Raw genomic sequence first — 27,990 nt, 5'->3', positions numbered from 1 at the left:
CAGAGACTACCAAATGACAGATTAGACTCTCTTCTTTCACTAGAAAAGGTTTTCTACCTGATTCTGTTTCCTAGTAATCAGCAGTAGAAAATGGGTCGGTTTCACCCAAATCGCTTATTTTGGAACAAAATTTGAGATTTCTTTTGATTATTTTTGCACAACAGTGACTTTGACATTAATATTTTTGTTGTTCAGTGGCACCTCAAACATCTGAACTGTGCTTTGCTTCTATATAACGGCACCAGCAACAATGGAAAAAGTGCTTTAGATGGCAAAATAAATTCAGTTGTCGCGTATATTGGTTTTGGATAAAATTTAATTTAAGTTGTGTTGTAAGCTGTTGCGCTTAGTGCTGTTCATCTCGAGGGGCTTTGAATGCATCGCTCTGCACATTGTCAGGAATACGGGGGAGAGGGAGCCTTGAGGTGAGCTGATTCCAAAGTACTGTCCACAGTTCACCTTGCTTGTATATGCTACCCTTGGGTCAAATTCTTCAGAACTTTAATTTCGCTATCATAGCCATGCAGATGACAGTTATATCTTAAGTGTCTCCAGAAGACGACAGTTCAATTGAAGTGTTGTGTCATTGTCTAAAACAGATATAAAACCGGATGAGCCAAGATTTTCTTCAATTAAACCACAACAAAACTGAGAAATGTTTTTGGCAATAAAGAAAAGAGGATTGCTGTTAGTAAATACCTGGAGTCACTCTTTAAAAACCAAACCTTGGTGTTCTGATAGATTCCGAACTGACTTTCAACAGTCAGATCAAATCAATTACCGTATTTTCACGACCATAAGGTGCACTCAAATGTCTTCAATTTTCTCCAAAATGGACGGAGCGCCTTATAATGCGGCGCGCCTTATGTGTGTACAGAGTTCCAAAATCTGTAAATATTGTTGTGACTTTGAGCGCTCCGCTTGACTGACTGGGAGCATTTTCTGCCAACACGCTGCTTATATAGAGGAAGGTGGATGTGACTGAGGACAGCATGCGGACGTAAAGAGGGAAGGGTGCGTGTGACAGAGGACGCTAAAGATACGCCCCCAGTAGGTATATAGTTCCGGTATGTGCATCGTTTCGGCTAAGGACCCCCGAAAATGGCACCTACGAAGAGACACGCTTCTGAAGCACAGTTTGAACTGAAAGCTATCAGTTACGTGGAGGAAGATGGGAATCGAGCAGCCGCGAGAGAATTCAAGATCAACGAATCCATGGTTCGCAAGTGGAGGAAGCAGGAAAACGAGCTTCACCAAGTCAAGAAGACGAAGCTGAGTTTCCGCGGAAACAAGGCGAGGTGGCCCGAGTTGGAAGACAAACTCGAGCAATGGATTAATGAGCAAAGAACAGCCGGGAGAAGCGTCTCTACAGTCACCATTCGATTGAGTGCAATAACTTGGACCTTGCCATCATTCCGGGAGGCTTGACGAAGGAACTCCAACCGCTGGACATCCATGTAAACGACGTTCAAAGTGAAGTTGTGGGAGCCATGGATGACAGATGGCAAACACAGCTTTACTAAGACTAGGGGGCAGCGCCGGGCAAGTTACGCCACAATTTGTGACTGGATTGTGGATGCTTGGGCTAACGTGTCTGCTTGCAATGTTGTTCAAGCGTTCGTAAAAGCCGGCATCATTTCCGAGGAGCCACACGGCAACGAGACTGACTCAGACAATCACGAGAGGGAACCTGGCGTGTTTGATGGAGAACTTGCCCAGCTGTTCATTTCGGATACAGAAGATGAGGACTTTGATGGATTTGTGGATGAGGATTGATCAAAAAATAACATTGGTACATTGTTAAATAAGTCAATAAAATACAACCGAACTCAGTTTTGCTCCCGCTGCCTTTTTAAAAACATTGTTTTAGCGTGGATGCATGCTACTGTATGTTTTAAGATAGCATATGTTTTACCATGCCTGCGCCCAATAATACGGTGCGCCTTATGGTCGTGAAAATACGGTACTAAAACTGCATTTTACCATCTGAAGAACATATCCAGAGTGAAGGCTTGCATTTGTCAAGCAGACCAGGAAATCCTCATTCATGCTTTTATCTCAAGTAGACTAGACTATTGTAATGGTTTTCTGACTGGACTCCCTAAAAAGAGCATTAAACAGCTGCAGCTCATTCAGAATGCTGCAGCTCAGGTTCTGACCGGAACAAAGAGGTCAGAGCATATTACTCCAATTCTAAAGTCTTTGCACTGACTTCCAGTCAGCTTTAGAATAGATTTTAAAGTTCTGCTACTGGTCTATAAATCACTAAACAGTTTAGGTCCTGAATACATGAATGAAATGCTAATGGGATATAAACCCAGTAGGGCTCTGAGATCGACAGACTCGGGTCAAATAGTGGAGCACAGAGTCCAAAGCAAACATGGTGAAGCAGCTGTTTTTTTTCCTTTTGTTTTTGTTTTTGCTTCTTTTGCTTTTAATCATGAAAAGCACATTGAGTTATCTTGTGTATGCAATGCGCTATAAAAATAAATTTCCGTTGCTTTGCTCCTCTTCTTTTATTGAATTGTTTATATTCATTTCATGGCGGCCAACCGTTTAACACATCCACCTCACAGTTCTGAGGACCGGGGTTCAAATCCTGCCCTCGCCTGTGTGGAGCCCGTGTGTTCTCCCTGTGCCTAAATTGCCCGTGGGTGTGAATGGGAGTGCAAATGGTTGTATGTTTATCAGAAGCATCTTTATTTGCCAAGTATGTCCAAAAAACCCAAGGAATTTGTCTCCGGTAGTTGGAGCCGCTCTAGTACGACAACAGACAGTCAATTGACGAACACTTTTGAGACATAAAGACATTGACAAAAAACAGTCACTGAGCAATAAAGGGTTAATAGTTATCTGGTAATATTGGTAATTTATTAATTTTTTTTGACAATTGTTGAAAAGATGCAGACTCCCCTAGCACTTGGAGCAGTTAGAATGACTAATATTGCAATAGTCCAGTGCAATGACCATTGTGCAAAGGACGCCGAGACTTCAAGGAGTGTATGCGGTTTAAAGTGACGAGTAGCGTGATAATCTGGGACAATGTTGATTGTGCAAATGTTGCAGATAGTCCTCAGTCAGTGTGCAAATGGAGATGATGCTACTCTGGCATGAGTGGCCAGTATTGGTCAACAACAGATATGCAAATAGTGCAGTGTGGCGAGACTACTACAGTGAGTGCACGAGGAATATATAATTGGCCCCACAGAAATGTGACAACGAACTCAAGACAAAAAGAAATTGCCAGCATGTTGCAATAAAATTGTAGGTTAGGTGTTTCAGAAGTTGATCGCAAGAGGGAAGAAGCTGTTGGAATGTCTGCGAGTTCTAGTCTACGATTGGCTGGCGACCAGATCAGGGTGTACCCCACCTCTCGCCCGAAGATAGCTGGGATAGGCTCCAGCACGCCCGCAACCCTTGTGAGGATAAGGGGTACAGAAAATGGATGGATATTTAAGAGATATTTGTCGAAGGTGAATGCCTGCGTTCACTTCCGGGGTAGTTTGATTTACGTTTTAACGTCAAAATCTGTCTCGTAAAGGGCACCATGTATGAGGTCCCGCTAGGGACATTATTCAGGATTAGTTTAAGACCGATTTAAATTCGGTGAAGGTGGTCTCGAGTGTTGTGGCCGTTGGCAGTGAGCCTCCACCGCCAGTGGGTGTCGTTGGGCTCCATCAATTGTCCCAGAGGTGTTTAGTTGCATTTCAAAGTGCAAATGGTCCTTTGAACTTGTATCTTGGCATGCGGGACTAGCAGGTTTTCAAACTTTTTGGGTTGGTATCTTGAGCCCTGCACACACGGGGTCTTCTCTTGACTGGGAGCCCAGGTTTCTGGGGTAACTGTTTTAATTCATTTAAAGTCCAAGTGAGAAGTCAGGATTTCTGGTCTCTGCTTTTGATGAGCTCTTTCAGACTGGCTGGTAATTCATTTAGCTTCCGTGTTAGATAAACGAGGCATCCCCGTGACAGTCTGTCTCGGCGAGAGAGAGACGACAGGGATGCAGTCCCAGTCCAAAATTGGGCGTCATGGTGCCATCTGGCGAGAGCATGTCCGGTTGGTTGAGAGCCCTGGTGGAAAGTAGTAGTTCATCATCATAACTGTGGCTAAATGTGCTACAATCTCTCTTTTTTGTTAGGATGTCAATAAAACAGTCAAATTCTCAAACGTGTTGCTCTATGGATGCAGCTGCTAAAACGGAAGTCTTTACCTTTTGTTGCTCTTCTTTTGTAATGTTTTGCACCTCCTTCAACTTCAGTATTATGGTGGGTTTCCTGGTTGAGCACCTTATATATGTATTCATTGTCATAGTCATACTGTATGTGCCCGATTTATTCATAGCAGCTGTAAAAGTGCTTCACTTTAAACCACCACATTTCTGTTGGAAAAAGAGAAGGGCATAATAACTTATAGGGTGGTGAGTCAGAAAGATCACCTGTTCGCCTTCTTGCCACCCAAATATACTGTACATATACAAATTTGCGTACATTAGACCATGACAACCGCATATTTTAATCGTGGCATGTTTTCATTGATGAATCAGATTGATTGATTGCTTTTTTTCCAACATTAGCAACTTCATCACACGGTTTTGATGTGAAAACCTTTTACTAGACTGTCAGAGTGTCACAGACGAGCCATCCGTGTGATCCAAAAATTGCGCCATTATGTGGCTAAGAGAAAGTTCCAGGTCAGTAAGTTATTTTGTGTCAAGAACATGTATTTGTGATTTTTTTGAAAAAAAAAAAAAAGTTTTAGATGACACTTTGAGAGACGTATACCATTGATGATATAGCAGAAATATATAAATTAAATCCTCTTTATCCTAATAGCAAGCTCGTAAACCATATGAGGTCCGAGATGTGATTGAGCAATACACCCAGGGTCACCTCAACCTAATGGTGCGGATCAAGGAGCTGCAGAGAAGGTGATTATATCACTTTAGCAACCTTTGTACAGATGAATGAAGGACGATCCCACTAACACACCACACGAGGAATAGCTTAGATTAGCCATAATTGAATGTCTGATTAGTTCCGTTGTTGAATGTCTGATTAGTTTTCATGTCTCCAGACTGGACCAGTCATTAGGGAAGATAACTTTATTCCAGACAGGAGCAGGTAATTCTTCACTTAACTGTTCCTTCAAATATATTAACTGTTGGAGCAGAAATACCGAAATACCTTTTCTTAAACTGCTCTTCCTGTTTTTAGATCGAGCTAAAGACAAGGGAAGCAACTCTATTGGATCCCGACTCAGCAGAATGGAGGACAAGGTAGAGTTATAATGTAATTTTTGGCAGAATTTTGATTCATTCGACTTTACTTTATCAGCATTCTTTAAACACATGCACAACACACACACACACTCAACAAGTATGTGTGTGTGTGTGTGTTGTGCATGTCTTGCTGTACAACCTTCTCAAAATGAACTCAAGCAAAGGACAATATGAAATGTGCTTCTGGTGTCTTTAAAATATCAAAATTGAACGTAGTCAGAAATATTTAGACTCGACCAGACAGTGGGTACGGAAAGTATTCAGACCCCCTTAAATGTTTCACTTTTTTTTTTTTTTTTTTTTAATATATTGCAGCCATTTGCTAAAATCATTTAAGTTAATTTTTTCCACATTAATGTACACACAGCACCCCATATTGACAGAAAAAACACAATTGGGTTTTTTTTTGGTTTTTTTTGCAGCTTGATTAAAAAAGAAAAACTAAAATATCACACAGCCATAAGTATTCAGATCCTTTGCTCAGTATTTTGGAGAAGCATCCTTTTGAGCTAATACAGCCATGAGTCTGTTTGGGAATGATGCAACAAGTTTTTCAGACTTGGAATTGGGGGATCCTCTGCCATTCCTCCTTGCAGATCCTCTCCAGTTCTGTCAGGTTGGATGGTGAACATTGGTTGACAGCCATTTTCAGGTCTCTCCAGAGATGCTCAATTGGGTTTAAGTCAGGGCCATTCAAGAACAGTCACGGAGTTGTTCTGAAGCCACTCCTTCGTTATTTTAGCTGTGTGCTTGTAGTCAATGTCTTGTTTGAAGGTCAACCTTCGGCCCAGTCTATGTTCCTGAGCACTTTGGAGAAGAAGAAGAACCATCTTTTATTGTCATGAACATGCATGCATGCACACGAAATTTGTTCTCTGCATTTAACCCATCACAGTGAAGACATACACATGTTAGTGGAACACACTGGAGCAGGGGGCAGCTGAAGCGCCCGGGGAGCATTTCGGGGTATCAGTGTCTTGCTCAAGGACACCACAGCCATGAGTCCGGGGGATGTTGGCGGATGTCCAGTCGGGGTCTTGAACCTAGGTCCCCCACGGTGGCAGGCGATGATCTTAACCATTGGGCCATGGCTGCCCAAGGTTTTCGTCCAGGATATCCCTCTACTTGGCCGCATTCATCTTTAATTTGATTGCAACTAGTCGTCCTGTCCCTGCAGCTGAAAAATACCCGCACAGCATGATGCTGCCACCACCATGCTTTACTGTTGGGACTGTATTGGACAGGTGATGAGCAGTGCCTGGTTTTCTCCACACATGCCACTTAGAATTAAGGCCAACAATTTCTATCTTGGTCTCATCAGACCAGTGAATCTTATTTCTCACCATCTTGGAGTCCTTCAGGTTGTTTTTTAGCAAACTCCATGCGGGCTATCATGTGTCTTGCACTGAGGAGAGGCTTCTGTCGAGCTACTCTGCCATAAAGCCCCGACTGGTGGAGGGCTGCAGTGGTGGTTGACGTTCCAGAACTTTTGCCCGTCTCCCGACTGCATCGCCGGAGCTCAGATACATTGATCTTTGGGTTCTTCTTTACCTCTCTCACCAAGGCTCTTCAGCCCCGATTGCTCAGTTTGGCCAGACGGCCAGATCTGGGAAAGGTTCTGATCGTCCCAAACGTCTTCCATTTAAGGATTATGGAGGCCACTGTGCTCTTAGGAACCTTAAGTGCAAGCAGAATTTTTTTTGTAACACTTGGCCAGATCTTGCCACAATTCTGTCTCTGAGCTCTTCAGGCAGTTCCTTTGACCTCATGATTCTCATTTGCTCTGACATGCACTGTGAGCTGTAAGGTCTTATATAGACAGGGGTGTGGTTTTCCTAATCAAGTCCAATCAGTATAATCAAACACAGCTGGACTCTAATAAACGTGTAGAACCATCTCAAGGATGATCAGAAGAAATGGAAAGCACCCGAGTTAAATGAGTGTCACAGCAAAGGGTCTGAATACTTATGGCTGTGTGATATTTCAGTTTTTCTTTTTAATAAATCTGCAGAAATTTCAACAATTCTGTTTTTTTCTGTCAATATGGGGTGCTTTGTGTACATTAATGAGGGCAAAAAAATGAACTTAAATTATTTTTAAAAATGGCTGCAATATAACAGAGTGAAAAATTTAAGGGGTGATTATCTCACTCCGGCTGAGCTGGAGTCGATATGTCTGACTTTTGTACACCAGCCATTTGCAGGGTACATAAAGACAAAAATAAATGCTGTGCAATATAGGAATAGGTGAAAGCAATTTATGATGATGAAATAACAGTGGGTTCGCTATGAAATCACTGTGCCGTGTCTTACTCTTTTCGGGTACAGTAATGTTCACTTTCACTGTGGTTACTGCTAGCCCAAAATTACTCCCACCTTCCACAATGCACAGCAGCTTTGAAATGCTTTGTGGGATGTGGCGGAATTTTTTATGTTTATGCAGCACGAGAAAAAGCTCAAATTCTGGGCCTTCCGCTGCCATGCCAAGACTGTTGGTAAACTGAAATTGTATGCAACCAGAGGTAATTTTTCGTTTGAAAAAAATTGTCAACCAAATTGTTCGTAATTTATTTATAAATCACTTGAAGTTCGAAAACTATTGATGTGATGAAAAGGCTTTGAGCAGGTGAGAAATCGGGCAGCACATTAGTGGATACAATTGAGCTATAAACTTTAGTATAAAATTGTTGGATTTACTAATGATGATTCCGACAATGCATTCACTTCATAGATCTCACAAATGGATCTGATGCTGAACCGCATTGCAAACTCTCTCAGTATTCTGCCGGACCGGAGGGATGTCAGTGGGAGTGAGCGTGAAGGAAGACTGAAGCCACAGCCTTGCCACACCGGCAATATCAACCCCAGTCATGACGGTTTGCCAAGCTATGAGCAGCTGTCCGCAAAATCGGACGACAGTGCCTGATCTATCCTATCTATCTATCTATCCATCTATCTATCTCTCTCTCTCTCTCTATGTTTTGTAACTCAAATTCCAAATATTCCTTTTATTTAGCTGCATCTATACATGGATCGGTGTAGCTGTTCAGGCCAAACGTTTCTACAAATACTAACTTCATTCATATGAAAGCATTTGTTCAATGACCTGGTGCATGTAGTAATATAGCCTTTCCTTTTCTAAAATTACATCCCTAGTTGGTAAATTGTAATGCAAATATACTTCGCGCGCCTTGCTGTAAAATTAATTGTCAAATTAATTGTCCTTGAAATAAATGATTTACAACCGCAATTCCAATGAAGTTGGGACGTTTGCGAAAGTTGGTGAAAGAAAGTCCGGAGTGGCCTCCTTGATGGTTAACAAGTCTCCCCTTGTGTAAGTGAGTCGTGTAATGTCTCCAAAGACGAAAAACACAAAAACAATACTAGAGAGCGCGTTACCGAGGCGACCACACTGGTAGGCGCCATCTTGGTTTAACAACATTCAATAAACGTTTGGGAACTGAGGACACTAATTGTTGAAGCTTTGTAGGTGGAATTCTTTACCATTCTTGCTTGATGTACAGCTTCAGCTGTTCAACAGTCCGGGGTCTCCGTTGTCGTCTTTTACGCTTCATAATGTGCCACACATTTTAAATGGGAGACAGGTCTGGACTGCAGGCAGAACTGGACTGCAGGCAGTCCAGACCTGCGTGGCTTCTTTTACTACGAAGCCACGCTGTTGTAACACGTGCAGAATGTGGTTTGGCATTGTCTTGCTGAAATAAGCAGGGGCGTCCATGAAAAAGACGTTGCTTGGATGGCAGAATATGTTTCTCCAAAACGTGTATGTACCTTTCAGTATTACTGGTGCCTTCACAGATGTGCAAGTTACCCATCCCATCCCTTTTCCACTTTGCATCAGTCTATCTTAGATGAGCTCGGGCCCAGAGAACCCGGCGGCGATTCTGGGTGTTGTTGATAAATGGCTTTTGCTTTGCATAGTAGAGTTTCAGGTTGCACTTACGGATGTAGCGCTGAATTGTATTTACTGACATTGGTTTTCTGAAGTGTTCCTGAGCCCATGTGGTGATATCCTTTACACATTGATGTCGGTTTTTGATGCAGTGCCGCCTGAGGGATCGAAGGTCACGGGCATTCAATGTTGGTTTTTGGCCTTGCCGCTTACATGCAGTGATTTCTCCAGATTCTCTGAAGCTTTTGATATTATGGACCGTAGATGATGAAATCCCTAAATTCCTTGCAATTGTACGTTGTGGAACATTGTCCTTAAACTGTTCGACTATTTTCTCACGCACTTGCTCACAAAGAGGTGAACCTTGCCCCATCTTTGCTTGTGAATGACTGAGCAATTCAGGGAAGCTCCTTTTTATATCCAATCATGGCACCCACCTGTTCCCAATTAGCCTGTTCACCTGTGGGATGTTCATTCAACTTTCTCAGTCTTTTTTGCCACCTTTCCCAGCTTTTGGGGAATGTGTTGCAGCTATAAAATTCTAAGTTAATGATTATTTGCTAAAAACAAAGTTTATCAGTTTGAACATTAAATATCTTGTCATTGTAGTGTATTCAATGAAATAAAGGTTGAACATGATTTGCAAATCATTGTAATCTGTTTTTATTTTTTCAACACAACGTCCCAACTTCATTGGAATTGGGGTTGTACTTCTAGAACACAAAAGCAAATAGGAATAATAGAACAGGACTAGGAAAGCTTTATGCATGCCATACATTTTGATAACTATCGGACTAAAAGAATAACAGGCAGTAAAAGCATTGGAACGATGAAGCATAATTGGAACGTACTTTCCATGATGCACCTTTACCTAAAACTCACTGAACACAATTGCAACAACAAAAAGTTCATTGGCTTTCAAAAAGATTTGAACAAAACTATTGTATGAAAAAAAACATACCCTTGCTTCTAACATGACCTAAAAATTACCCCCAAAAAATTACAAGAAATTGTGACCAAGAGTAAGATACACACTGTATTAATTCTAATCTCACCGAATAAAGCACTGACCAGAAGATTTAAAGAGAGCGAGAAAATACTCTTATGAAATTGATTCGAACAAGAGAAAAGAGCGTTTTGTTTTTTAACGTGATACCAACAAGGGAAGGAACCCCCATATGAACCTTTGGTGCCATGAACATACTGTATGTATACAAAGATGTAATACTAAAAGACCTCTGATGAGCTCATTTCTAATCCTATCCAACCTGGTCCCTCCTAGAGAGAATCTCATCATTTCTCTGCTGCTTCCTGTCATCTCTTCAGTGCCACTCTCTTATAAACTTTGCCCTTCATCCTAGCAGAGACTCTTCTGTCACACAACACACCTAACACCTTACTCCACCGGTTCCAACCTGCTTGGACCCACTTCTTTACCACACTCAACATCGGTCTGGACTGTTGACCCCAAGTATGTAAAGTCCTCCACCCTCACTCTTCCCCCGCCACCTTAAATTCCTCTGTCAAACATACAGCACACCTAATCATGGTTCTGCTGCCCTCATACGTGTGCTGTATTATTCTAACATAGTTCTCTGCCACTCCAGACTTCCACATGCAGTATCACAGTTCTTCTCTCGTTACTCTATCATATGCTTTCTCTACAAAGACACCATGTAGCTCCTTCTGACCTTCTCTGTACTTTTCCATCAACATCCTCAAGGCAAATAATGCATCTGTGGTACTCTTTCTCGGCATGAAACCATACTGTTGCTCGCAAATACTCACAGCTGTCCTGAGTCTAGCCTCCACTACTCTTTCCCATAACTTCATTGTGTGGCTCATCAACTTTATTTCTCTATAGCTCCCACAACTCTGCACATCACCGTTTGTCTTAAAAATGGGCACCAGCACACCTTTCTTCAGGCATCTTTTCACCTGCTAAAATTATGTTAAACAAGCTGGTCAAAAACTCCAAAGCCATCTCTCCAAGATGCTTCCATACCTCCACAGGAATGTCATCATTCCTGTGGAGGTATGCCTTTCCATTTTTCATCCTCTTTAATGCCTTTCTAACTTCCCCCTTACTAATTATTGCCACTTCCTGGTCCACCACACTTGCCTCTTCTCTCTCATTTTCCTCATTCATCAACTCCTCAGAGTATTCTTTCTATCTATCCAGTACACTACTGACACCAGAAAACATATTTCCATCTCTATCTTTAATTATCTTAACCATATTCCCATCTCTATCCATCTGTCTGGCCAATGTGTAGAGATCTTTTTCTCCTTCTTTAGTGTCCAACCTGACATACATGTCGTTATATGCCTCTTGTTTCGCCTTTGCCACCTCTACCTTCACCCTACGTCGCATCTCCATGTACAGTATTCTTGTCTCCTCTCCTCAGTCCTTTCAGTGTCCCACTTCTTCTTAGCTAACCTTTCCTTGTATGCTTTCCTGTACTTTGAGGTTCCACCATCAAGTATCCTTCCCCCTTTTCCTGCCAGAAGATGCACCAAGTACTCTCTATAGTCTGGAAACTCCTCCTGTCCACAGAGAGCCTGTCTCACCTCTTCCTGAAAAGCCGCACAACACTCTTCCTTTCTCAGCTTCCACCACATGGTTCTCTGCTATGCCTTTGTCTTCTTAATCTTCCTCCCCACCACCAGTCATTTTACACACCACCATCCTATGCTGTCTAGCCACACTCTCCCCTACCACTAATTTACGGTCAGTAACCTTCTATAGATTACATCATCAGTACAAGATGTAATCCACCTACGTGCTTCTACCTCTGCTGTTGTAGGTCACTTTATGTTCCTTTTCACTACAGCCATTTCTATCCTTTTGGCATAGTCTACCACCATCTGTCCCTCCAAGTTCTTTTCCTGGATGCCAAACTTACCCATCATTTCTTCACTTCACCTTTGTTTCCTTTACCAATATGTCCATTATAATCTGCACCAATCAAGACTCTCTCTCTATCTGGGATGCTTAGAACTACTTCATCTAGCTCCTCCCAGAATTTCTCTTTCACCTCGGTCATATCCTACCTGTGGGGCATAGCCACTAATCACATTATACATAACACCCTCAATTTCAAGTTTGAGCCTCATCACTCAATCTGATACTCTTTTCACCTCTAAGACATTCTTAGCTAACTCTTCTTTTAAAATAAGGCCTACTCCATTTCTCTTCCCGTCTACACCATGGTAAAATAATTTAAACCCTGCCCCTAATCTTCTAGCCTTACCTACTACAAGTATGTAAGTTAGACAGGTAAGCATAAACAGAGTTGCCATGATCAAGAACATGCAATAAAACAATATTTGAACGTTGCAGTACCTCAATGAATTTGACTGTTGCTTCACTGTCTTAACCAAGGTCTCTCAGGGTGCGGAGTACTACTGCCACGGAACGACTCAGTCTGTGCAGCCAGGGCCACCTACACATTGCAAAAAGTCAGTGAATTGATAGCTTATCCAAAGTAACATACAACAGAGATATGTATGTACAGTAATGTAAGTAGTCCAGGGGGGTCTTTTGATAATTGTGTGCTTATATTTCAATTTAATTTTTTTCCCTCAACACTTCAAATTGTGAAATGACTTACTGATTTCCATTGTTCCTGTGACAGTGACAATAAAGTTCTGTTCTATTCTGTCAATTGTCAAACAGACCTTCCTCCAGTCCATGTATACAACCAGGACCTTCTGTGTGTCTGTTCAGGTAGCAAGCAACCGGTGCCTTGCAAAGTCGTTGGAATCCCGCCGCAATAAAAACCATAGTCTCTGTTAGAACAGGGGTCTCCTCCATACCATCCCATCCCCCATATCCACAAATCCAGACAGATGTTGTCTTGTGATCATACTGGACATGTTATATGGACATGGCATCCAGCATGAGTGTTGTGCGTCCATATTTCTCAGGTTCTTCCTCCCATCTACTTTGCAACACATCCAGTATAGTCTGGTTGAGGCCGGGTTTTTGTGTCACTGGACCTCAAACAACTTAGTTAAGAAAAGGAAAAAATTATTTAACATACACAGATAACCTCTTTGACCCTATTTTGTTCAATAATTAATTTCTAATTTCTTGCTGTCTTCCATGTTAAAAACACAGTTGCAGGACTTTACTGTCAAATGGATTTCAACCAGTATATTTAATTAAAGTGCAGCATGCCTACATTTGCAAGATTTTTTTTAATGTGGAGAGGAAGTTGCCGATTTTCTCTGAGGTAGCGGTAGGACTTTGGACCATGGATGTGGAGCATGAGGACAAACTCTCCCTGGTCCTTCGAGTTTTCATGGCTGTGCTTTGTACAGTGGTCTATTTTAAGCCCTGTAATGTACGAAGTAGAAAAAAATAGTAAGTCCCTTTTAAAATAATACTTTTGAAGTCTTGGAAATATATAAACATTCAGGGTGCGCCGATATGCCTAAGTCACCATCTAATTCGATTTGGATTCTCGAAGTCAAGATACAATTCAAAATAAATTTTTGATTCTAAACCATTTTTATTCATTAATATAAAATTTATTCCACACAAATATTTAGTTCAGGACCTACGCTAATCTGGTGTGTACTAAGAAAAAAATGGCACATTATTAAAGCTAAACATATTAAAGCTAAAATCACTTGCAGAGATACTAAACTTTGAGAATCATATGAGTTCAAGCATCTATCTGGGAATTGCAATATTATTTCTTGAAATCCTTCCCAATGCAATTATTTTGTAGCACCCTGGTAAACATGCAGACCCTTAAGTTATTTTCATTTTAACAGGGTAAAAATCAAACCGATATTTTAGCTCTACATTAAGGTTCTTCTCCCTCAGTTCTCTGATGAGACAAATGCATCATTTGCTTACCCCGTTTTTCCCTGATCTTTGTATTCCAGCTCTCCTGTTCCAGACTCTCAACTTTGCTAGTGGTTCATCTATTTTTTTCTTTAGAAGAGCAGAGGAAGTCAAGGCGTAGGAGTGATAAGAGAAAGATGGATAAAAATATTTCAAGCAATGTTTAAATCAAAGTGCTCACAGTTGTGAGGTACTGCCAATCATTCATAAACTCATCATTAATCCCACTGTCACCGTTGTGAATATGAGAAAGACAGAAAATTTCTGGATTAGTATAAATAACAGCAGGTTACAATGAAATCCAGATATGTTGAGACACATTTATTGGCACTTGCCGACATTTTTCATCAGTCTTGGAAGCCTGCGTGCTCCTAATTTCTGCAGGCTACAATGGCAAAAAGATTGAATGAAGATTCAAATAAAATAATTCAGCATAGTGTGTTGTTCAATTCATACATGAACCGACCCATAATAACGGTAATGCTTTAGATTTGGTTTTAACCCGGGACATTGCGACCGACGGTGTAATGGTACTTCCCTATGTCCGACCATTACCTCATAAAATTTTAAATCTTGGCCCATTGCCATTGTTCTGACCACAACCAAAGCTATAGTGGCCGTAATATTAGTTCTTCAACGACATGCTCGTTCTACAGAGGGACCATAGAGAGGATCTTGCCCAACTGCATCACTGTGTGGTACGGAGCCTGCACCGCATCCTGCCACAAGACTCTCCATCACATAGTGAGGGCTGAGAAGATCATCGGAACCTCTCATCCCTCCCTGCAGTACTTTTACAGCTGCGTGGGTTTTCGCCGGGCACTCCGGTTTCCTCCCACATCCTAAAAACATGCATGGTAGGTTAATTGACAACTCTAAATTGCCCGTAGGTGTGCATGTAAGCGCAAATGGTTGTTCGTATGTGCCCTGCGATTGTTCAGGGTGTACCCCGCCTCCTGCCCGATGATAGCTGGGATAGGCTCCAGCACGCCTGCGTCCCTAGTGAGGAGAAGCGGCTCAGAAAATGGATGGATGGATAGAACACTGCCTATGACTGAACGCATGGAGGTCCAATAATAGAGAAGTGTGCCTACACTTGTATGTGGACACCAACGGTGAGGGATGCCGTCAAGCTGAAGAAGTCCTATCGGGCCTTTTTGGCCTGTGGGTCTACTGAGGTAGCTGATGGGTACCTGCTGGCCAAGCGGAATGCAGCTTTGGTGGTTGCTGAAGCAAAAACTCGGCATGGGAGGAGTTCGGTGAGGCCATGGAGAAAGACTTCCTGACGGCTTCGAAGGAAATTCTGGTCCACCATCCGGCGTTTCAGGAGGGGGAAGCAGTGCACCATCAACACTGTGTATACCGGGGATGGGGCGCTGCTCACTCGATTCAGGACGTTGTGAGTTGGTGGGGAAAATACTGCGAAGACCTCCTCAATTCCACCGACACGCCTTCCCATGAGGAAGCAGAGTATGGGTCCTCTGAGGCGGGCTCTCCTATCTCTGGGGTTGAGGACACCGCGGTGGTTAAAAAGCTCCTCGTGGCAAGGCCCCGGGGTGGATGAGATTCGCCCGGAGTTCCTAAGGGCTCTGGATGTTGTGGGGCTGTCCTGGTTGACACGCCTCTGCAACATCGCGTGGACATCGGGGACAGTGCCTCTGGATTGGCAGACTGGGGTGGTGGTCCTCCTTTTTAAGAATGGCGACCGGAGGGTGTGTTCCAACTACAGAGGGATCACACTCCTCAGCCTCCCTGGTAAGGTCTATTCAGGGGTGCTGGAGAGAAGGGTCCGTCGGGAAGTCGAATCTCCGATTCAGGAGGAGCAGTGTGGTTTTCGTCCTGGCCGTAGAACAGTGGACCAGTCCTATACCCTCAGCAGGGAGTTCGCCAAACCAGTCTACATGTGTTTTGTGGACTTGGAGAAGGCATTCGACCGTATCCCTCGGGGAGTCCTGTGGGGGGTGCTTTGGGAGTATGGGGTACCGAACCTCCTGATACGGGCCGCATATCCAGCAGTAAGTCGGATTCGTTTCCGGTGAGGGTTGGACTCCGCCATGGCTGATCTTTGTCACTGATTCTGTTCATAGCTTTTATAGACAGAATTTCAAGGTGCAGCCGAGGCGTAGAGGGGGGTCCGGTTTGGTGGCCTCAGTATTGCATCTCTGCTTTTTGCAGATGATGTGGTTCTGTTGGCTTCATCAAGCCGTGATCTCCAACTCTCACTGGAGCAGTTCGCAGCCGAGTGTGAAGCGGCTGGGATTAGAATCGGCACCTCCAAATCTGAAACCATGGTCCTCAGTCGGAAAAGGGTGGAGTGCCTTCTCCAGGTCAGGAATGAGATCCTGTCCCAAGTGGAGGAATTGAAGTTCCTACCCTCACCTATGGTCATGAGCTGTGGGTCATGACCAAATCCCGGATACAAGCGGCCGCAGGGTGTCCAGGCTCTCTCTAAGAGAGAGGCTGAGAAGCTCGGTCATCCGGGAGGATCACAGAGTAGAGCCGCTGCTCCTCCACATCAAGAGGAGCCAGATGAGGTGGCTGGGGCATCTGATTCGGATCCCTCCCGGACGCCTCCCTGGTGAGGTGTTCCAAGCACGTCCCACCGGGAGGAGACCCCGAGGACAACCCAGGACACGCACTGGAGAGACTACGTCTTTCGGCTGGCCTGGGAACGCCTTGGGATCCCCCCGGAAGAGCTGGATGAAGTGGCTGGGGAGAGGGAAGTCTGGGCATCCCTGCTAAAGATACCCGACCTCGGATAACCGGTAGAAAATAGATGGATGGATGATTACGAATTTGGTAATGCTTTGCTTTTGGCCAAAGTATAATCATATTCAAGTCTGAAAGCCCTCAAATTTGTCACTGTAATATGAAATAATGATGTCTAAGAGGAAGCCAACTTTCAAAGATGAGGTGAGGTGCTGGCGCAGTGTGACAAAAGGCACCATGCAATTTTGTTTGGTCGGGAAGGCTGACTCTCGCCAAAAGAACACTATCTGGGCTTATTTCAGAATGTCGTCGCCTTGGTGAGGTGTACAAGTACCGCCACTGTGCTGAAGCACAAATGGATTTATGGACCTCTGTGAAAAACAAAATCACTGTGTACCTCAGGCATGCATGAGAGACTGGAAGTGGCCCACCAGGGCCATTGCCTAATTTAACTGTAGGAGGAAGTGGCATCCACATACTCTGCAGTGGAGAGGAGCGTGGAGCAGATACAGATGAAGGTAATAACTACAGTGACAATTGGCTTTTAAATTAGTTCATCAAATGTATCATAACCTTGACGAAAACTTGAAACTGCAATCTTTTTCCTTAATGGTACATTGTCCATTTGAAACAGTGGCAATATTCATACATTTGATAGCGTTCTGGAAGTCTCTCTTCAATATTACTTGTGGAATAAATTGTAACTGCATCCAAGTGCAATATGTTTCACCTTCCTGGGGTGCTTCACATCAAGAGGAAGACACTTGTTGTCATATTTAATAAAACTGTCAGTAAGACCTGACAGTAGTACATGAGTAAAATGATATGTGAAAAAAGCAGCGCTCTCTGGTCCCATCTTGTGCCTCTAATTTGATTTGCAAGAAACCACCGTGCCCGAGGAAAAAAACAACTCATAAGAGGCAGAAGGTGTAACTGAATAGTTGTTGACTCCATTAACCTACAGGGCGCCGGTGGAAATTCAGCTACTGTGGGTCAAAGACGAAGGAGAGGTGGAAAGGGGTTCTTAGGCAGAAAGAGAAGAGGAAAGCACAGAGCCTAGAACTGAATGTGGGGACTTTGATGGTTGACATGATGATTAGGAGAAAGGTTGATATATTTTGTGTCCAGGAGAGCAGGTGGAGAGGCAGTAAGCCTTATGGGGCAGGGTTCAAAGTTGTTGTTTTTTTACCATGCTGTAGATGGGAAGAGAAATGAGTAGGGTTTATTTTAACGGAACAGTTAGCTAAGAATGTCTTGGAGGTGAAAAGAGTGCCAGATCAGTGTCAGTGATGAGACTGCAACTTGAATTTGAGGGTTTTATGTATAATGTGACTCGTGCTTATGCCCCACAGGTAGGATGTGACCTAGAGGTGAACGAAACATCCTGGAAAGAGCTAACCAAAGTAGTTCTGAGAATCCCATACATAGAGAGAGGTGTGATTGGTGCAATTGTAATGGACATGTTGGTGAAGGAAATAGGTGTGATGAAGTGATGGGTAGGTTTGGCATCCAGGAAAGGAACTTGGAGGGACAGATTTGCAAAAAGGATGGAAATGGCTGTAGAGAATACTTTATTCCAGAAGAGGCAGGAACAAGAGTGGAGGTAGACACAGAAGTAGATTACATTTTGTGCAGATGATGTAATCAAAAGGAGGTTACTGACTGTAAGGTAGTGGTAGGGGAGAGTGTGGCTAGACAGCATAGGATAGTGGTGTCTCGCTGGTAGTGGATGGAGGGATTACCTGGCGGGCCTCCCGGCGTGCACTGGTGGTGTATTTGCCCATATTCCGCCAATGCTGGGGTAGTGCCAGCTGGCGTCCGCCTTGGTCCCCCGTTCTGGCTGCTGGTGGAGGGCAGTGGGGCCCCATTGGCGATCCTTGGGCCTGCTTCCTCCTCTTCTCTCTGGTCCTTGCCTCCAGCTGCGCTTGCCTCCTCCTCTTCTCGTGGGGGGGGTCCCCTGCGGACTGTGGGGCCTGCTGTGGGGTTTTGTCCTTGCCTGGTCTGGGGGCGGGTCCACCTCCCGCACTTGGGGGCAAGTAGCGGGTGTTGGCTGGAGTGCGGGTTTGGGTGTGGCGGCCCGCTCTCCCCGTGGTTGTCCCGCCGGATGGTCCCGCCCTGCAGAAGCCATGCCTCTTAATCACTCATTTAGCACACACTCACACCACTCACTGTAAATATTGTTTTCACTCGTCACATCCGGGCACACACACATATTCAGGGTTTCCTGGGGGGCTGGTGTGGGGTCAGGAGAATGTGGGTGTCGGACAGGGTTTCAGTACGTCAATGCTGTTTCCTGGTCTAGACTCACTGCTCCTCCGCCCTGCCTGCCCACCAAGATTTTAATGCATTACACAAACTCATCCCCTTTCTTTTAATGCATTACACACCTATCTCTGCAGGGCATCAGGGCAGCAGATCCCCGGCAGCCGTGCCCTAACCAGTGACTGCATGGTGGTGCTCCTGGGGCCGGGCCCCTTTGGGTGGATGGCTGCTTGGTGTGGGGGCTCTCCTCCCATGCCCCGTGGCTGTCTCTCCGGGTTGCGCCCCTTATCATTCCCTTATCAAGTGCCCCTATCTGCCTTCCTTTCCACCAAACAGGGGACACCGTCTTGCCTTTGACTCAAGCTGGGGGAGGGATTAGTTCATGGCTACAACTAAATCTGCAGTTTAAACACTGCAAACTAATGCAACCCCAGAAACGCATAAAAGGAAAGGCGCTTAATCAATGGGAAAATTTGCAGGAAGCTGGATTTGACTTGGAACGTCCACATTTTAGAGTTGCCCCACCGAGAGCGCGTATCTTTAAGGTGCACAACTAACAAATTTAAGTCGATAGGAGAAACTGCACCACATCATATTAAGAAGTGTTTTATATTTAGTTTTCCTTATTTAGTCACATGAGAGAGGCAAAACATTAAATTCTCACAGAAAACAACCATACTATATTTCTTTTCTGATAAATGCTAGGACTGCGCAAAATAATAGTTCTTCTGCTCCAAACAAGCACATTTTGTTCTTTGAGGGAGCTCAAGCCACAGGGGTACCATTAGGTGCGGGATAAACAAGCATACGAATGATGAATGCTTGACTCTCAGCATTCGTACCTCTCTGACAATGTCAAGAATGTTTGATCAGAAATGTTGATACAGCTCTTGTATGGGTGTGGTTTATTAGTTAGTGTACCTAATTAAGTGGTTATTGTATGAATTTTTCCTCTGTGTTTAAAGATTATGACACCTGCATTTTGCTCATGCCCCACCATTAGACGTATATTTTATCGAAGTCTCGAAGCTTTCTTTCAAGATCATCAAGTCTCTCTAGTCTCTGTGGCATGTAGGATGACAAATGTGACAAATAGTGTTGCCTGTCCTGTTGCCTAGCAGCATTGATAGCTTCATCTGTTCAACTGGGACATTTCAGGATGCAGAAACATTGATGACTTGATCACTCAATTTTCTTGTTGTTGATTGCATTCATTGTTTATCACCTTTTTCTTGCATTTTCTGCATGAATTAAGCATGTATGTATGATGTATGTTAGGTAGCTTGACAGCTATTCTGACAGGGTTCCGGCATTAGCAGGGCAGTTGTGCTCTTTGTTATAACATAAGAAATTGAAATAAGATTCAAGTTCGTGGAGTGGGGGGCATTACATGTGCCACAACTTTCTGAGTGCAGATGATGTTCAGCCATTACTCAATCATGCCCTCCTCTTTCAGTATGATTAGTAGCATTCAAGTGTTTCCTTCACAATCGTACATCACTCTTGTTGGCAGAAGAGATTCCTTTGTCGCTTTGAGATTTTAGTGGTGGGCTTCGGGGGGGCTGTGCAAATAGCTAAAGCATGCAGAATACCCTGGTCTTTAGACAAGAGACCTTTGGGCAGCAGATGGTGACCTTCTCTTCACTGGTCATTCAAGGGATTTCCAGACATTCCTTTACACAAGTAGTCATGTGGAGAAAAGACCCAAATGACCATCTGCCTGCAGTGTCCAAAACAATGAACCACACCCACTTAAAGTGTGCTGAGTGTGGCTAGACTTTGCGCTGTGTAGAGATGATTGGGGGTTTCAAACTTGGTAATTGGTGTCATTTTGCGTATTTGAGAGTGGAAATTCATCATCAGTATAACAACAATCATAACAAAAATCTAACAATGACTGTCAACAGTTTTTATTATTTACAACAAGCTTGCTATTTATCATAATTATGATAATGCTACTATGAACATGAAACATAACTTGTCATTTGTCATTTAATTCCTTCCAACCTTTCAGGATAAGTTTCCAAAACACATCACAACTTTTTTTTTTCAACTCTAAATGAACCACACCCACTTAAAGTGTGCTGAGTGTGGCTAGACTTTGCGCTGTGTAGAGATGATTGGGGGTTTCAAACTTGGTAATTGGTGTCATTTTGCGTATTTGAGAGTGGAAATTCATCATCAGTATAACAACAATCATAACAAAAATCTAACAATGACTCTGTCAACCGTTTTTATTATGTACAACAAGCTTGCTATTTATCATAATTATGATAATGCTACTATGAACATGAAACATAACTTTTCATTTGTCATTTAATTCCTTCCAACCTTTCAGGATAAGTTTCCAAAACACATCACAACTTTTTTTTTTTCCGAACATGTAAGAATGATAGAAAAACAACAACAAAATAGAAAAGATTTAAATGAACTCAATTAACAATCAAGTTAAGCTATACAAATTCAAAAAAGTGTAGGAATAAAAACTTTACTCCCTTACTCCTAGCTCTAGCTCGACTTTCTTATGATTCTATAACTATTTACTTTTAACATCAATATATCGCTCGAATACTCTAATAGTTACAAGTTAATAATAATAATAATGCATTACACTTGTATAACTCTTTTCTAGGCACGCTTTACAATTTCATACTTTGGGACCCATATAAAACTTTGACTCTGCATCAAATAAATTACGGTATATTTAATCTCAGTGACAAATTAATATAACTTTGTATCTGCCATTATTACGTTTAAAACATCTACACTGCAAATGTAATGTTTGAGTAACACATAATTACTTTAACATGAATAGTCTCCCATTGGGACAAAGACATACAAGTAAACATGAACCAAAAAGGAGCGTAAACAGTCAGATAGGTTTGGGCACATGCCGGTGACAATAGAGCTTTGACTATGAAAGGGAGCAAGTGAAAAGAGTAAAGTTGACGAAAGACCCGGGGGGTTGAGGAGCTACAAAAGCTGATTTGCAGGAGAAATAGATGGCACACTCTGCTTTGTGGTCATTGTCCTGCTCTCTGGCCAGATGGCCTTTTGGATGCTCTCGAGATGAAAACCCAACACTGAGGGAGTGTGCTCGTATCAATGGGACTTGGCCTTTGCCATGGGTTAATTTGGAAGTTGCCGCTTTCATCTTATTCTTTGAATGTTTCTGACTAAAGACTATTTTGTTATCAACGTTTGAATATACAAATACTTTGAATGTACTTCTTTCATTTGCTGCCAAGATGTATTCTTCTGTATCATATTATTTATTTCACCTCTATCATCAAAAAGCCCAAGAAGAGGATGATTTGTCTTGAGCTAACGAAGCGCAGCCTGCCACAGGATCTGTTGATCCAGTTCTACATGAATGAGCCACTGAATCAGCTCTGGTCCACCCACCACAGACTAGTTTAGGTCTGCCACAAAAAGAATATGTAAAGAAGAGTGGAATTAATCATTGCCTGCGGTGGGCCTCACTGAAAGACCTTAAAGCCTGCATCCAAGAACCAACCATTTAACCTTGAACACTTCCTTTTTCCGCTTCTTTCTTCCACCAGACCCCCTTCTCCCCAACACACACACACACACCCTCTTAATCATCACAGTGTCACTTTCTCCCTTCTACACCCTGTATTTTAAGCATAATTTTCTTCCAATGTTAAAAAAAAGCATGTTTTATAGTATTGCAATATGTATTGTGTCTCGCTACACTCAAAAAAGGCACAAGCGCAAACTTTTATTTCATAGGGGTTAAGGACCCAAGACCTGACAGGAATTGCAAAAATTATTGAGTAATGGACACCCCTTATAAATAAAAATACCAATTTCTTCATTCCTATTAGCTATTGTATTAAATTTTTGAATCAATTATGCATACTCTCATTTTTTAAATATAGCACAGACTTAATTTACTCACTGCACCTTAAATTGAGCAGCTTGCCATTACCAGCAGATCAGCTGTTAACTTCCACCACTACCAATAGTTATCCGTACCTTGCGCTGCATTTTGAGAAATTTACCACCATGCTTTTTCTGGCATCAACCTCACAAGGAGCGTTACCTGCCTGTTGAACCTCTGCTAGAATTTTCCATCAAGCTGCGTTCGTGGTCAAGCCGGCTGACTATCATTAGAAGGAGCAAAGCATGTGGGCTGGATCAGAAAGAGCCAGGAAATACACGGATTGGTGGGAATATGAGTTTTTCAGAAAATAATTGTTAGTCAGGTTTTTACAGAAAAAGCTGCTAGTAGGCCCATTCACAAATGGTGAATCGGGAATCAATGGGGGTTCACTGTACATCTATTAAAGATACAACTTACAGACACAATGGTTTTTCACTGCTGCAGTTCCCAAAAGCGGTACACGTCTGTACCCTTTCAAAGGGTACATATTTGTAGTACCCTTATGTTATGTACCTAGTTCGGAATTCACTTTGAGTTGCATTTCATTGTATTAAAAGTGCTTTACAAATAAAGTTTGATTTGATACCATGGAAAATTTGTGAACATATTTTTACACATTTTACATCAAGGAGAGAAAGACACCATGGAATTGTTATAAGTACAAATAGGTACTGTGGGGTCCAACAAATTATCCATCCATCCATTTTCCATACCGCTTATCAGAATCAGAATCATCTTTATTTGCCAAGTATGTCCAAAACACACAAGGAATTTGTCTCCGGTAGTTGGAGCCGCTCTAGTACAACAGACAGTCAATTTACAGAACACTTTGGAGACATAAAGACATTGACAAAAAACAATTGTGCAAAAAGATGCAGAGTCCTCTAGCACTTAGAGCAGTTCGAATGACTAATATTGCAATAGTCCGGTGCAATGACCATTGTGCAAAGGGCGCTGAGATTTCAAGGAGTGTATGCGGTTTAAAGTGATGAGTAGTGCGATCATCTGGGACAATGTTGGTTGTGCAAATGTTACAGATACTCCTCAATCAGTGTGCAAATGGAGCAGATGCTACTCTGGCATAAGTGGCCAGTATATGCAAATAGTGCAGCATGGCGAGACAACTACAGTGAGTGCACGAGTAATACATAATTGGCCCCACAGAAATGTGACAACGAACTCAAGTCAAAAAATTGCCAGCTTATTGTAATGGAATTATAGGTTAGGTGTTTAAGAAGTTGATCGCAAGAGGGAAGAAGCTGTTGGAATGTCTACTAGTTCTAGTTTGCGTTGATCGGTAGCGCCTACCTGAGGGAAGGAGCCGGAAGAGCTGGTGACCGGGGTGCAGACGGTCCGAGAGGATTTTGCACGCCCTTGTCTTAGTTCTGGCAGCGTGCAAGTCCTCAATGGTGGGTAGGGGGGTACCGACAATCCTTTCAGCAGTTTTGATTGTCCGTTGCAGTCGGAGTTTGTCCTTTTTTGTAGCAGCACCAAACCAGACTGTGATGGAAGAACATAGGACTGATTCGATGACCGCTGTGTAGAACTGTCTCAGCAGCTCCTGTGGCAGGCCGTGCTTTCTCAGAAGCTGCAGGAAGTACATCCTCTGCTGGGCCTTTTTGAGGACGGAGTTGATGTTGGTCGCCCACTTCAGGTCCTGAGAGATTGTAATTCCCAGGAACTTGAAGGTCTCGACGGTTGACACAAGGCAGCTCGACAACGTGAGGGGCAGCTGTGGCGAAGGATGCCTCCTGAAGTCCACGATCATCTCTACCGTCTTGAGCGTGTTCAGCTCCAGGTTGTGTCGGCCGCTCCACAGCTCCAGCCGCTCCGCTTCCTGTCGATATGCAGAATCGTCACCGTCCTTGATGAGGCCGATGACAGTGGTGTCATCTGCAAACTTCAGGAGCTTGACAGTCGGGTTCGCTGAGGTGCAGTCGTTCGTGTAGAGAGAGAAGAGCAGCGGAGAGAGATGCTGATGCTGCGTGTGGATGAGGTGGCCTCCCCCAGCCTGACCTGCTGTGTCCTGCCCGTCAGAAAGCTGTAAATCCACTGGCAGATGGCAGGTGAGACGCTGAGCTGGAGAAGCTTGGTTGAAAGGAGTTCAGGGATGATGGTGTTGAACGCTGAGCTGAAGTCCACGAACAGGATCCTCGCGTAGGTCCCTGCACTGTCGAGGTGTTCTAGGATGAAGTGCAGTCCCATGTTGACTGCATCATCTGCAGACCTGTTCGCTTGGTAGGCAAACTGCAGGGGGTCCAGCAGGGGACCTGTGACACTCTTGAGGTGGTCCAGCACGAGACGTTCAAAGGACTTCATGACCACAGATGTCAAAGCGACAGGCCTGTAGTCGTTCAGACCAGAGATTGCAGGTTTCCTGGGGACTGGAATGATGGTGGAGCGTTTGAAACAGGATGGAACTTCGCACATTTCCAAAGATCTGTTGAAGATCTGAGTGAAGACTGGAGCAAGCTGGTCCGCACAGACTTTGAGGCAGGATGGAGACACATGGTCCGGTCCTGCCGCATTGTTATCCTCAATAGGGTGGCGGGCGTGCTGGGGCCAATCTCAGCTAACTCTGGGCGAGAGGCGGGGAACACCCTGAACTGGTCGCCACCCAATCGCAGGACACATGTAAACAAATAACCTTTTGCACTCACATTCGCACCTATGGGCAACTTTAGAGTCTTCAATTAACCTGCCCTGCATGTTTTTTGGGATGTGGGAGGAAACCGGAGTCCCTGGAGAACCCAGCCAGGCACGGGGAGAACATGCAAAAGTCCACACAGGTGAGGCCAGATTTGAACCCGGCACCTCAGAACTGTGAGGCAGATGTGCTAACCAGTCTGTCACCGTGCCGCTATAAATTATCTTATATGGTAAATAACATAGACATTATAGCGTGTACAGTAAGGGAAAATGATGTACCAATATTCTGAGTATATATTGTGTGAGATATATTGTAATGTTGTGCCTGACACCCCCCCCCCCCAAAAAAAAGACAAACGTCCATGTAAGTTTTTCATATTGGCCAAAAGTTAATTTGGATCCTAATAAGAAAATCTATCCATCCAGCCATTTTCTGTTTCACTTATCCTCACTAGGGTCGCAGGCGTGCTGGAGGCTATCCCAGCTATCTTCGGGCGAGAGGCGGGGTACACCCTGAACTGGTCGCCAGCCATTCGCAGGGCACATATAAACAAACAACCATTCGCACTCACATTCACACCGACGGGCAATTTAGCTCAATTTCTTCAATCAACCTACCATGCATGTTTTTGGGATGTGGGAGGAAACTGGAGTACCTGGAGAAAACCCACACAGGCATGGGGAGGACATACCAACTCCACACAGGCGGGGCCGGGATTTGAACCCCGGTCCTCAGAAGTGTGAGGCAGATGTGCCAACCAATCGTTCTCCGTGCCGCTACGAAAATCTTTTGCAATAGATATTAATAATAAGTTGGAGCTATACAGAATACAATACTGATGTTTTTGTTTCTCTGTGAAATCCATATTATAGTAGTTCTTGACTTCTTTTTTTAGAGCATTTACACTTTTAAATGATATTTCTTGCACTGTAAATTGTATTTTATTTTATTTTTTCCACTCTTTGTTTTAAATGTTTATAAGCTGTTTTTTTTCTTTGTTTTTAAATGATTTTAATCATGTAATGCGCATTGAGTTACCTTGTGTATGAAATGCACTATATAAATACATTTGCTTTGCTTTGATGTTAAGGTAGTGCATTCCTCGATCAACCAAATCCTGAGAGTGAAATATTTATGGAACAGTTTATTAAACTTACAACTTAAGCAGGTATTTAAAACCTGATTGCTCTACAACGCAGTAGGCAACAGAATAGTGTTTTCCTTAAATAAACCAAGACAGCGTAAAATATTTTAAGCAAACAATGTCAAGAAATGAACAAATTGTAACATGTTTGAACATTTTTGGTCACAACATAATAAATAATGAACATTAAATCAAAAGCGAAAATAAATAAAATAAATTAGGAGAACTAGAAGATACAATGGAAACAAAAAAAGGGGGGGAGGGAGAGGAAAAAAAATCAAGCAGCATTGGTTCACAATTTGGGCATTTCACCAGAGTTATGGTTTGCACAAAGCTGATTCAGTGGAAGTTGTGAGAGAGTCGATGTGTCTGTCTTCTGTAGTCCTCCTCCTCTTGACACAAACGTCTGCAAGGAAATACACACACATACAGTAAAGGTTATTCCACAGCCAATATGTATGCATGTATGTATGTTTGGTGACTAGCCTTTAACCACACTTGAATGGCGGTTTGTTAGCTACCCGTGATTCGTCCATGGTCTCTGCGCTTGACCACCATCACGGGGGGAGTCTTCACCCTCCGGACAGGCGTCACTTCAGTGGGACAGTCGTTCGAAACGCAGGGCCAGTCCTCCCGGTCGGTCTTGCCTTCCTTACACTCAGCCGGACTGTCTTCGTCCTCACCGGCGGGAGATATGGGCTTGGGCCGGGGAGACGAGCAGTCACCGGGGCTTTCCTCCCACGCAAATCGACCCGGCAACGGTGTGTCGGCGTGGAAGTTAAAGTTCCAGCTGTGGCTGTCCTCCAGAGACATTTCACGCAAGCTCAACTGCAAGTCTCGGCGCAGCTGCTCGTGATCCACCGGGCCAAACAGACACCTGCACACGCTGCTTTTCATGTTTCCAGAGTTTGGGTGAGTTGTTGTTGTTTTTCTTTGCACTTCGAGCATTCGGTGTGGCGCAGCAGTCTTCCAAATCGTTGCAATTATTATCTTGGCGAGGCTGTACCGTCACCGCAGACTGCTGATTGGCTGCAGCGCCAAGATCACAACGCCAATGGGCTGCCTTTGCATAATTGACTTTTCTGTGCCACAAGAAAATGCTGTTGCCATTCCCAATCACTCCCGAACCACTACATGGGAATTCCGGCTCTTTTTAGGGAACCGCCTCTTTTGGATAGGTTCACAAAAACAAAAAAACATCCGGACGGCTCTTCAGATTTTTTTGTTAATTAAAACAATGTATTACCAAAAATAATGTAAATAAAGTATG

At 43.5% G+C, this 27,990-nt stretch overlaps 2 protein-coding genes across 5 annotated transcripts in view; one reads left to right on the top strand and one right to left on the bottom strand.

The window, feature by feature from the left end:
• The window catches only part of kcnq1.1 (potassium voltage-gated channel, KQT-like subfamily, member 1.1), a 41,741-nt gene extending 28,633 nt beyond the window's left edge, over positions 1-13,108 (top strand). For 2 of the 4 annotated variants that reach the window (XM_061670255.1, XM_061670257.1), the window contains exons 12-16: positions 4,615-4,690; positions 4,833-4,927; positions 5,074-5,120; positions 5,214-5,275; positions 8,009-12,860. In XM_061670255.1, coding sequence (XP_061526239.1) covers positions 4,615-4,690; positions 4,833-4,927; positions 5,074-5,120; positions 5,214-5,275; positions 8,009-8,203 — 475 coding nt within the window. In that variant the 3' untranslated portion in view covers positions 8,204-12,860. The other 2 variants (XR_009768170.1, XR_009768171.1) reach the window with 2 other exon arrangements.
• Positions 13,109-26,949: 13,841 nt separating this feature from the next.
• cdkn1ca (cyclin dependent kinase inhibitor 1Ca) lies at positions 26,950-27,665 on the bottom strand. Its single transcript, XM_061702686.1, has 2 exons — positions 27,242-27,665; positions 26,950-27,126 (listed from the first exon to the last, which is right to left on the bottom strand). Exons 1-2 carry the CDS (start codon positions 27,615-27,617, stop codon positions 27,038-27,040), a joined length of 465 nt encoding a protein of 154 aa, XP_061558670.1. The 5' UTR covers positions 27,618-27,665; the 3' UTR covers positions 26,950-27,037.
• Positions 27,666-27,990: the final 325 nt, after the last annotated feature.

This window comes from Phycodurus eques, chromosome 2 (genome assembly GCF_024500275.1).
Source record: "Phycodurus eques isolate BA_2022a chromosome 2, UOR_Pequ_1.1, whole genome shotgun sequence".
Classification (NCBI taxonomy): Eukaryota; Metazoa; Chordata; class Actinopteri; order Syngnathiformes; family Syngnathidae; genus Phycodurus; species Phycodurus eques.
Note: the sequence above shows the minus strand (reverse complement) of the source record. Positions and strands in the feature narration are given on the sequence as shown.

Coding starts and splice junctions, on each gene's coding strand:
- cdkn1ca (XM_061702686.1), bottom strand. CDS start 27,617: ATGAAAAGCAGCGTGTGCAGGTGTCTGTTTGGCCCGGTGGATCACGAG. Junction 27,127..27,241: donor AGACCATGGACGAATCACGG/GTAGCTAACAAA, acceptor ATTTCCTTGCAG/ACGTTTGTGTCAAGAGGAGG.